Source organism: Pleurodeles waltl, chromosome 5 (assembly GCF_031143425.1).
Source record: "Pleurodeles waltl isolate 20211129_DDA chromosome 5, aPleWal1.hap1.20221129, whole genome shotgun sequence".
Taxonomy (NCBI): domain Eukaryota; kingdom Metazoa; phylum Chordata; class Amphibia; order Caudata; family Salamandridae; genus Pleurodeles; species Pleurodeles waltl.
This window is the reverse complement of record NC_090444.1, coordinates 815,576,841-815,588,952: the sequence shown is the minus strand read 5'-3', so window position 1 is coordinate 815,588,952 and position 12,112 is coordinate 815,576,841. Positions and strand designations below refer to the sequence as shown.

General features: G+C 44.8%; 1 protein-coding gene across 8 annotated transcripts in view; it reads right to left on the bottom strand.

Annotated features, from left to right (window-relative positions):
• Window positions 1-12,112, bottom strand: part of PTPRK (protein tyrosine phosphatase receptor type K) — a 1,183,996-nt gene that overhangs the window by 945,874 nt on the left and 226,010 nt on the right. For all 8 annotated transcript variants that reach the window (XM_069234833.1, XM_069234830.1, XM_069234832.1 and 5 more), the window contains exon 2: window positions 8,079-8,201. In XM_069234833.1, coding sequence (XP_069090934.1) covers window positions 8,079-8,201 — 123 coding nt within the window. The remainder of the gene's footprint in view (window positions 1-8,078; window positions 8,202-12,112) is intronic.

Sequence of the window (12,112 nt, the reverse complement as noted above, 5' to 3'; positions counted from 1 at the left end):
ACGGAGGGAGAGCCGGATGTACTGCCCCGAATGCCCTTCAAAGCCTGGGCTGTGTGTGCCCAGCTGTTATAGAAGTTACCATACCAAAAAAAACTTCTGGGAAATACCGCGAGCATAAGCTGTCTGTTTTATATTTTCATATGTTTCACGGTTGGCATCTCTGTCATGTATTTAGTTAGAGCTTTTGTGTTTGTAGTTTTGTGCTTATTTTATAATTAGTGGTTTCTTTGTTGTTTATAAACAAACAAAAAAAAGGGATGGCGGTGTGCGTGGGGTGGCGCTTGGCTGGCGGTGTGCGTGGGGTGGCGCTTGGCGGGCGGTGTGCGTGGGGCGGCGCTTGGAAGGCGGTGTGCGTGGGGCGGCGCTTGGAAGGCGGTGTGCGTGGGGCGGCGCTTGGAAGGCGGTGTGCGTGGGGTGGCGCTTGGAAGGCGGTGTGCGTGGGGTGGCGCTTGGAAGGCGGTGTGCGTGGGGTGGCGCTTGGAAGGCGGTGTGCGTGGGGTGGCGCTTGGAAGGCGGTGTGCGTGGGGTGGCGCTTGGAAGGCGGTGTGCGTGGGGTGGCGCTTGGAAGGCGGTGTGCGTGGGGTGGCGCTTGGAAGGCGGTGTGCGTGGGGTGGCGCTTGGAAGGCGGTGTGCTTGGGGTGGCGCTTGGAAGGCGGTGTGCTTGGGGTGGGGCTTGGCTGGCAGTGTGCTTGGGGTGGGGCTTGGCTGGCAGTGTGCTTGGGGTGGGGCTTGGCTGGCGGCGTGCTTGGGGTGGGGCTTGGCTGGCGGCGTGCTTGGGGTGGGGCTTGGCTGGCGGCGTGCTTGGGGTGGGGCTTGGCTGGCGGTGTGCTTGGGGTGGGGCTTGGCTGGCGGTGTGCTTGGGGTGGCACTCGGCTGGAGTCCACACTCCCATCAGCTGATGTGATTCTTGTATCAGGCATGTGGGCGTATGTAAGTGATGGGCCCTTGAGTGGCGCGGTCTGTCGATGTGAGTGTTGTAATGTGCTGGGCCCGTGGCTGGCGGTGTGAATGGTCTTGTGCGTGTCATGTATGAAAGGTGTGTGAATGGACTGTAAAGCAGTTGGTGCCTTGTCACGGCTTTACAGCTCACGAGCTGTGAGTCATTGGTTCAGTTTTTTGCCTTTCAGTTATTAACAGTGCATTTCATTTTTGTGAAATCTCTTGTTAATAAAATTTGATCCACTGAACCATCACTCACCCTCGTGCCAAATCCTACCGGTATGTGTGGTAAAAATGACAAAACCTGCTCCGCTGTAATCAGGCGTCGCAGCACACCTGTGACACGCTAGGTGCCTCGGGTGGGACCCCGATGATGAAGCATTCCACCAACTTGGTTGGTGGGTGAGGGGTCTTTTTCACAAACTAAGTGTGTTTCTTTTCACAATTTTAGTGTTTGGCACATCACGGACGTATATGCACACATCAAAATGATATATTACAAAAATACCTGTGTTTTGGGGGGGGGGGGGGGGGGCACCTATGTTTTTGGTCCTGGGTGCGGCCTTCATCCAGGGAAACCTACAAAACCCAGACATTTTTTAAAACTAGACACCCCCAAGGAGTCCAGGGAGGTCTGGCTTGCGTGGCTCCCCCAACATTTTCTTACCCAGACTCCTCTGTAAACCTCAAAATTTGCATTAAAAAAGCATATGTTCCTGAGTTTTCTTAGTAGGATCATCGCTCCAGCACAAAATTCCTACTCCCCAGTTTTCCCCTCAGTCTCCCAAGTAAAATGACACCTCACTTATGTGGGTCCCCAAAGCAGAGTCCGTCTAAAGATGTATAAAAGAATATGTCCTTATAAACTTGCTGTGCTATCCCCTCTATCTCAACAAGTTTTGGGCCTTATTCTGTTGCAGGCACCTGGCCCACCCACACAAGTGAGGTATCATTTTTATCGGGAGACTTGGGGGAACACTGGGTGGAAGGAAATTTGTGGCTCCTCTCAGATTCCAGAACTGTCTTTCACCGAAATGAGGGGAAAAGGTGTTTTTTTAGCCAAATTTTTAGGTTTGCAAAGGATTCTGGGTAACAGAACCTGGTCAGAGCCCCACAAGTCACCCCATCTTGGATTCCCCTAGGTCTCTAGTTTTCAAAAATGCACAGGTTTGGTAGGTTTCCCTAGGTGCCGGCTGAGCTAGAGGCCAAAATCTACAGGTAGGCACTTTGCAAAAAAAAACCTCTGATTTCTTTAAAAAAAATGGGATGTGTCCACGTTGCGTTTTGGGGCGTTTCCTGTCGCGGGCGCTAGGCCTACCCACACATATTCATTTTGATCTCAACATGACAAACAGATTGTGTATTTTTTAGATGAAAGTAACTGCTTTTGGGTATCGCCAAGTAACGTTTGTGGATTCACTGCTCGGTTTAATGCCGAATAAAAGATATGCAATTAAGCCCATATCTTCGGACCTAAAGTGACATGATGCTGAGGAGGATTTTAAGGCTCTAATAATAACAACTCTTTTCAAGACAATGTGATGACCTCTTGAGATATATATATACTCTGGAGTGAAAGGTAGGGAGAGTGGCTCAAACTCAGTCTCATCATTTACATAGGCTTTTCTCTCTGAGTAGGTTGTATAGCCCCAGCCTCAAGTTCCTTACGGGGAGACAACTAACTGTTCTTGTGCCTAACCCAATGCTAATCAGTAAGGATTCGTCGTTCAGTTGGCAGATATTCTTAAACCCTCTGGTTCGGACTAATAGAACACCTTCAATTCCACCAAAGCATACTGCTTGTGCAGCATCCTTTCAGAATGGTTTTGATATCACTTATTGATTTTTCTGATAAAAGGTGTGAATGGACATTTTAGATGATGAGTCCAAACACTCCTTAATTTTAGCAGGTGAGAAATGAAAAGTTAATTGATTAATGAGTTGAAGGGGAAGCACTTATTGACTCAATCTATCTCCTCCCACGCTTGTGCTTGCTGTGTGTGTTTTTTTAATCCGACCTTAGGAACGTGGAAAAGAAGATATGAGGCTGGATTTAGGAAGACTTATTAAAAAATATCCCCGGCAATAATGGAAACTGCTCTTTTTATGGCTAATTTTCTGAATGTTTCCTTATTCTTCCATGCATGTGGTAGTTCATGGCTTTAGGTTCTTACGATGCAAATATTTATGTTGTCACTGGTGGCCTTTTGATCATGGTCATTGGTTTTCCCACCCACTGTAAATAGTGTTGTACCGTCACTCAAATTTAGTGCCAGGAACAGTCCCATTTCCTCACCAATGGGGTATGCCGTGTCAGACAGCTGTCCCTTAGCTTTCAAAGCCTTAATGTCTTCAGCAATTGCTGTTTACGACATCCCAGGTAAGTGGCAGAGTTATCATTTACAGAGAAACAATGTCATACAGGCGCAAACATCGAATACTCCCCTCTGATATAATTTGTAAGGCACTCAGATGTCCAGTCTGTTCAACTGAGGAGTCACACGAGACTAACATTTGCAGCAGCTCAACGTGAACATCGAATGCATCTACTTGACAGGTTAGCACCTATGGTGTTGCCTAATTTGTGACACAGGAAAGATAGCCTCTAACTGAAGTAGCAGTATTCCTTCCTCAGATTTTGAATTCATGAAAAGTGTAGTGTTCACTGATTTAGTGTCAAAGTAGGAATAGGAAAGTTCACTCATTTTCTCCTATTGCCTGCGGCAACTATTTTCCAGTTCAGGTGAGAAAGGATTCCTGGGGGAGGGAAATAGAGAAAAACAGGCAGTAACAAAAACAGGAGATTTCGGGTTGGCTCGTGAACATCTGCTACGACCGTCAAGTGTTTTTCAGAGCTAAACTGTACTGCACTCTCCCAATCATTACTATCTATCCAAAACACAAACGAAAGTTAAGACGGAGAAGTAAAAAAAAAAAGCAATGATTAATGTGTCACGCCATGATAGAAGACCCGTGCAGATCGTCCTAACACTAGTTTAAGGACCGACCTCAATGCATCACATTACCATCCAAATGCTGGTCTACCTATTGTGGAGAACTAAAAATGCCCTTAGTCAGCTGCTTGCAGCGTGTGGGGTGATTCGCGGCCAGCAGCAACGCAGGCCTCTGGCTTCAGCAAGGCAGCTCACCCCTCTGCTCCTCTCTTCGTTCAATGTACCTCCCATCCGGGGTATCCTTCAGTAAGGCAAGCAGAAGGAAGACGGCAACGAGTCAAAGTACAAAGTGAACTGCGCAGTTAGCAGTCAATATATGTTGCAGGGCTCCGCCCCTTGTCTTCAACAGGACATACAGAGCTTAAGGCCGAGCAGAATACGCGGGCTGTCCTCGAGCCGGTACGGCGCACAGACAGTGCGCGCAAAAAAGGGGACGTCTGGGGGTGATCCCACACCGCAGCTTCCACGCGTGGCTGGCAGAAAGGTAGGACCAGTTTGTGATTTGAGTATTTGAAACATGTGTACACGGGGTAAAGTTGCTAAGGCGTCCAAGTTAACCGGAGAGAGGGAAACCAGGAACAATGCAGCAATGAGAGAAAAAGAACAGGCGGGGGAAGTGTAGCATTAAGGTGAATTGTTGCTAAGGTCTTTACACTATTTAGTGACAAACCTCCGGGAAAAACACCTAGGGGAACATGAGAGACTACTCGAAACTGAACGGAGATAGAATCTGAGAGAGGAGTGGCTTACAGTTTCGAGTGAAAAACAGGATATGTACAAGAAAAATCATTGTTTAATAAGTGTGTAAGATGTGGTTCCCCATGCTCTTTCCTCCTCTGCTTTGCTACACTCTTAGCCACCCTCAGCTTCCAATTGCCGCTCTATCATCCTATTAAAATATATGGTCCGTAGAAAGGACCTTTGAGTAATGTCACGGTGGGGGTGCAGGAAGAACCCTTAGGTGCATATGGACTTGACGCTCATCTAATTGTGGCCTTAGAGACAGAGCTCCCGTGATGCTGAAGCACATCCCCGTCGTTCTCCGTGCATGGGCTTTAGGGGGCCACCTTGTCATCAGTGTCCTGCTTCAGCCCCTTCTGCCCAAGTGCTGTGCCAAGCAGAAATACACCAACCTGGCAGGCAGGGGGAAGAACAACATTTCGAAGTTCATTAAGGCCAGAAGTAATGGTGTTTATTTTTGCACTTGGTTCTCAACCAAATCTGATGGATGCAGTCGGGCTTCCCAGTGTGCATTAATCGAGGTAGGCCAATCGATACTTTTGCAAGGCAAAACGAGCTAAACATGAAGACAAATGGTGTGCGGCCTCCAAGCAAAGGCACACAACCCTTTAGCAGAACGGGTATAATACATGCCGACTTGCTGAAGTTGCGTTTCTGAGCCGCAGAACCCCTCCACTAGACAGAGACTGACCTTTTTCCTCTTCTGCATGATTAATTACTTAATATCCTATTAATTAGAAAATGAGGCTGAAATTCAAAAGCTTCCATTTTCCACGCAGATCAGGCTTGTGGGAGAGGAGCCCATGAAGCTCTTCATCAAAGGTGAGTAGCCAAGGTCGTGAAGGCTGTAACTCTTCAGCTATTCATTACCTGTCCTGACAATAATTAACAATGGCAACATTACCATAAATCAACGTCTTCCTGATTAGTCACTCATGATGAACTGTCAGTCCATTCTTTGGTGTCTATCGCCCGCTTCGGCCCCCTCCCCTCATATTAATTTTTATTTCAGCACGGTATACTAAAGTATTCACTGCTGGCATTGTCACCTAAAATATACACCTGTTAAAAATAATTGCGTGTACTATTAGCAATGTGAGGAAAAAAATCTGCTTTCTCGACGGATGCTGCTAAGTTACTATAGCCACCACCAGTTGATTCATTTAATTAGAAGAAATGTGTTAAAAACTCTGAAAGGTGGTACTAGGGAGTACTGCAAGTCATAAATTGTAACTGTATTTGTAAAGCGCTTAATACCCCTGACAAGGTGTGGAAGTCTACTCCAGAACTCAAACGTATTAGTGGTGGATTAGTATAGGAAAAAAATGAGAATTCGAGCAGTGGTCATGCAAGTCTGTTAGCTGGTCTGAAAATGATAATGGAGGGCTAGAAGAGGAACAAGTCTAGAAAGTATTACTATGGAGATCATTGTAGTAAAATGAGGTTTGGGATGTGTAGAAGGATAGATGGAGAAGGGAAGAATCTATAGAATGCGTTTTAGGAGATCATTGTAGTAAAATGAGGTTAGGAATGAGTCAAAGGAGGGATACATGAGGGAAAAATTTAGAGAGGGTTGTTCGGGAGATCACAGTAGTAAAAACTGGCTTTTGGTGTGAGCGAGGAGGGATCAAGGAGGGAAGTGCCTAGAAAGGGTTATTTTGGAGATTATAGTAGTAAAATGAGGTTTGCAATGAGTCAGAGTGGAGATTGAAGAGCAACAGAGTTATAGGATGAGGCAGTAGTGCATTGGAGAGGGTGGAAGTTATTTTTTCACTTTTTCTCTTTTCTACAGTAGGAATAAAGTGCTAAATATATACATACATGACTACATAGAAAGGGTATATATGTACAAGGAAGATCATGGAAGAGATTGCAGTGCATAAAGATGTTTAATGTGGAGGGTGGCGGTCTGGCCCCAAAAGGGAGAAAGTAGCGCTTAGGAATAATGGTGGCAGGAATGGAAGAAACAGAAAAGAACCCCTGGTGCCCAGGAGATGTGTTAGTGACCACTGAGACGGACCAGGAAGATGCACAAGGCCCCACGGGCCCAGGAGAGAAGCACCCGGGGTCACCAAGAGTGGGATGGGGGGCTGGGATAAGAGAGGCCCAGATAAAAGGAGGTATATCAGGGGCCACTGAGAGACGGACAATGGAGGCCAGAGATAAGCCCTGATAAAAGGAGGCACACCAGGGGCCACTGAGCGAGGGAGAATAAGGGCTCAAGAGATACCCTGATAAAAGAAGATGCACCAGCGATAACTGACAGATTGACACTGGGCCCAAGAGAGACCCTGATAAAAGGAGTCACTCGAGGGGCTACTGAGAGATGGACACCAGGCCCACGAAAGAGGCCATGATAACAGGGGATACACCAGGGGCTACTGAGAGACAGACACCGGGCCCCAGAGGCCCCGATAAAAAAGAGACAAACTAGAGCCACTGAGTTGTGTTGCCATTCAGGACAGTGCAGTTCTTTTGCCACCAGGAGCCAAAACAAGTGAACAAGGGCTAGGGTATCTCTAGAGACAGCAGCACAACCAACTTCCATCCTTAGCACTAAGGACACAGAGTAGTCTGATGTGCAGGTGCCCCAAGCCCGATGCTGCTAACCTATTTCTAGGGCTGCTACGTCTCATTCCAGGACCACAGACACTTGCTTCACGACCATCACACCCACCAGGCTGGGATTCTGATCCTGTGCCACAGTATCCCTCTTTCACTGTGCCGGGCTACTGATATAGAGTCATGTCAGACTGGTGCAGATCGATTCCTTCAGGGAAAGCCCTATAATGCACTTGCTTCGTCTTGGGTGCAGATAGGTGGAAGAGGGACCAAGGCTTGCATGCTGATGACCCAAACCAAGATAACAACCATAAATTTATTAGGGTAAAATTCCCATCCATCATGGCAACAGCCATTTCACTGGTACATGCAATCAATGATTGGTACCACTACAAATAGCGGCTTATGCACATTTCCACATCCTGACGACAGCAAAATTGCTCATTGTGGTTTGCAAGCTACTGCATTCCTCTTGCTCCATTTACTCACCACTTCACAAGCTCCCTATCCCTTCACTTTTCAACATCCTTTTCCATTTCCACTCTTAAATGATCAAATTAGGCAGGAAGTTTAGCAAGCAACATTTACACATGCAGTTTTTGCCTGTATTTTAAAAAAAAATCTGGTGAGAATTATTGGAGTACGCAATCAGACCTATTCCTGAAAGTTTACGTATGCCAAATGAATGACAGCAATCTGTGTAAGAACAATTACACATTATGCTTACACTAATGTGCAACTCAACACCATGCACATCAATGGAAGCGGTCTTGATAGACTAAGGTTAAACAACGTTTCTTCTAAGCTTCTCCCCTTTTGCAGACCTACTGGTTAATACCCATGCAAATTGATTTAAAGTATCTTCATAAAATGTATTCCTACCTTGCGGCATCTCCGGCGGCAAGAAGTGAGGCTCTTGAGCGCTAACATGCACCCAATCAAAGTCGTCGTAAGGGTCCTGATGGTAATCACAAGGACCTAGTCCATCATCGAAATTGCAGCCCCCTGAAAAACACACCACAAAATATTTCACTAGTTGCAACAACCAGGTGTCGTAGGTTCGAGAAAATCCAAACTGTGAAGGCTGAACATTACTTTTTATTATACAATTGTTTTTTTAAGTCCGCTCTAGCCACATTTTGCAAACTTTTAGGATTCCTTTAGGTCCCTACAGGGATACAAGCAGTTATGTTTTAAAGCAAAATTTCACAGAATTCGTCCACTGTGTTGCCCCTCCTCTTCATGCATAGCCAGATACCCTGATGTACCTGCTCACAGGTTTGAATATTACCTAGACTCGTACCCTATCTCCGGTATTATGCCTAGTGCACCGCTATTCCGGTGAGAGCTGTGCTACAAATATCAATGTCGACTCAAAGACGGCAGAATAAAATGGTAATTTTACCAGATAATAAGGAGCCAAACTAAAGTTTGGAAATTTAAAGCAAAAACTCACTTAAGACAAAGTAAAACTGAAATGAGTTAAAAGCTAAAACGGAAAAAGTGGATGTACGAGAAAATTAAAGAAAAAATGATAAAATAAAAGCAATTAAGTGTAAAAAGTACCGCATCATGAATCACTTGCTGAGAACGTAAAAAAGTAAATTGCAGTTAAGCAAATAATTTGAACTCACAATTGCCCTAAAAGTGCACAAAGGTACGGTATAAGTCAATTGATAGTTTGTATAACGTTCATTTAGTAGTCAGAATTCACACGGTTTGAGAAGGGACGGGGCAAGATTGTTAAACTGGCTAAATGACTCCTAGAGACAAAAAGATTGACTAATAAAATCAAGGGTGTGAAACTCCCCAACCGGGCAGCAAGACTAAAATGAAAGACCAGCAGAATCATAAGTCGGCAATGCCAATCCTCCTATAAAATCAACACAAGCCTTTCTTCAATAATGAGATAAACAAAGAAAACACAAATTCTGCATTTTTTGTTTCATTAGCTTGTGTAATGTATTTTACCCTTTAATTTCAGGTTCATTAATATTCTCATTAAAAAGTGCTAATTTTATAATTTAATCACAAAACCGCTAGCCTGGCACATAGGGGCTGCGGTTCAATTTACAAAGAAGCATGCAAAACAGAGAAAAATATGAAAACAAAGCGTTGCCACCGAGTTTCTTCTACAATACTTGTGAGCACTGCTCCTCGAACAGCAGTTCCTTACGTTCAAAAAGATTAAATTTAATCTGGGCATGGTAACGTCTGTAAACGTCCCTGTGAGTGTAAAAGGGCACCGAGCATTGCGTGAAGCATCTACATGGCGTCCTTTTCAGAGTCCAATAATCTCATGTAAGGCATCGAATCCAGAAAGCAAGCAGCGGCAAATCCAATAGGTCTCACCTACGTGAGAGCTGTTGCCTTTGGGAATGTGTTTTAGCCATGTCTTACACTAGCGTGGCTGCTGCTCAGAATGACTAAAAGTTAGTAGAGGAGAGTAAAGCAGAGAGGCATCGAGGGAGGGCGAAGAGAGGCATCGAGGGGAGGTGTGTACAGTGTCAGAGTGGAGCAGAGTGTCATGGAGCAGAGCGGGTTCAAACTGAATGATTTATTTTTATCTATGTTAATGTTTTTAATCTATAGGATATTTTCTTTTTTGTGAGCGTTTTTGCTGAATAAAGGAATGATAACTGACTGAACAGGTTAGAGAGGCATAGAGTGGAGTCGCAGAGCTGAGTGGTGTACAGTGGAGTGATTCATGTGATATGTGCCGACTCGCAGCTGCTGCCTCAGTGCGTCCCGATCCATATAGATAAAACCAAAAACCTTTTTTGTGTGTGTTCATTCTAAATAAGTTAAACCCAAATCCTCTCAAAGCTGGACAGCAAAATTTGAACCATCCAGGCTGCCGCTGAATAATGAAGACAAGATAAATGAGTGACAAAGACGCTAACCGGTTGTAAGGAATGGGTAGGCTCTAAGCCCTTTTTAGGACTGTTTAAAATACAATACATCTCAAAGAGACACCGCATGCATGCTGCATCAGACGAGACTTCAAAAGCATGTTAGAACACAGTCACACTGCTTTACAAGACCAGTTGACACCATGGCCTACCTGAGTTGGTTACAGACTAGCATGGAAAGGAGGAGGGCAGTAAGTCATCAGAAAATCCATTTGTTAATTGTATCTCAAATTCCATAAGGTGTAAGCTAAACCTACAATGTTATATGAGTTTTGCAAATGAAATGGCTAAAATTACAGGACAATTAAAAGCCTCTGTGCCAATTTTCTCTTCTCCCTCACATTACCAAAAGCCTACTGCACCCCCAACACTCTCCAAGGAAGTACCACAAACCAATACAAACTATAGTTTTTAAATCACTGGTTTCTTTTGCTATTTAATCCATTAAACCCTTCATCAGGCGAAAGGTAATGCCAGGATGGGAGTGGTGGAGAATGACTTTCCAGTCTCTCAAGCATAGATTTCCTTTTCATAGGGCCTGGAATCCAGTAGTTCTAGAGGCAAAATATTATAGTCTGTTAAGACGTTTTTCAAGCAGATAATACCCGAGGTTTGGATCTCTTCCTTCTTACTGTGAGCATCTCTTCCTCCCCTCAGTCATGAAGTGGGTAAGTAATTAATGGAAAACCACTAAATAAATAACTAGCTTTGGCAAAGCCAGTAGGTTTGGCATAGACCACCAGCCCTTCAGCTTTGGCAAGTTTATTTTGTTCCATCATGGGTTTTACAAAACGTTATTGCTGGGGAAGTCATAGGTCCTCATCAATCTATTAAAAAATAAAACCCTCTGGCTAAATGCAAAAATATTTTATTGTCTCAAAGAATCACCCCTTACTGCAGTAGTTCCTGACACTGAAGGGAACAACTTTTGTGTGTGTATGCGCTCATGTGAAAGGGAAGCATGCCTTAAAACTCACAGTCAAAAGCAAAAAGAACAGATGATGGACGGGATGCAGAACAATGCAACATTCACCCCAGTCACAAAGATCTAGGTTTAATCCATTGTTTCTTTTTTCCCACCACACCACCCCAGTTTGGACCTTGCCATTTGCAAATCAGTCTTTACCTTGTTCCCCATGGAACCAGTCCAACCCAAACTGACAGGGCAGGTTCTCCCTGGACCAGAATCAAGCATCCTGGGACCTGTTTCGGGATATCACCCCTCATCAGCCAGGCTAGCTTGAATCCTGTGGCACAGTGAGTATGGGACCCACGTCTTGGCATAGCCTTCCCACTTATGGCAACAAAAGCAAAAATAATAGATGATGATGCAAATCAGTCTTGACCCAATTCCCCATGGAACAGTCCAGCCCGAACTGCCCAGATGTGGGTTCCGTGCTCACTGCACCACTAGAGTCAAGCTAGCCTGGCTAATGAGGAGTGATTCCCTGAAACTGGTCCTAGGATGCTCGTTTCCGGTCCAGGGAGGAACTGGCCTGTCTGCCTGTTGTTGATTCCACCTCAGGCCTTTCATCTATCACCTTGGTTATCCTGTCTCTTTACTCCACTCTTACAGGGTTTTTTCAGTCCTTTCTTCCTATATCACCAAGTTCTTATATATTTCTCCTTTCTTTCCCCCTTTCTGCCTTTTCTCCTCCTCTAGATCAAAGTATGATGAGAAAAAAAAAATGCTCCTCCTCAAAAACCATTGCCAGAAGCAACCATTCACCTACATTAAGTCCTGGGATGACGTGGTTACATGCATGTACTAAGTGGAATGACTAGAACAATTGTAATCATGGAGAAAAACGGATGAATTGGAAAATATGCTTGTCTCAAAGTAATACTGGGGGGGGGGGGGATGGGAGATATGAGTATTCTGTTTGACACAATAGATAAGAATATCAGAGGATTATTAAAGACAAGTATGCTCAGCAGAAACATTTTAAAGAACCAGTGCACGTTATGAATGCTGCTAATAGAAAAGCTGAACTAGAAGTACTA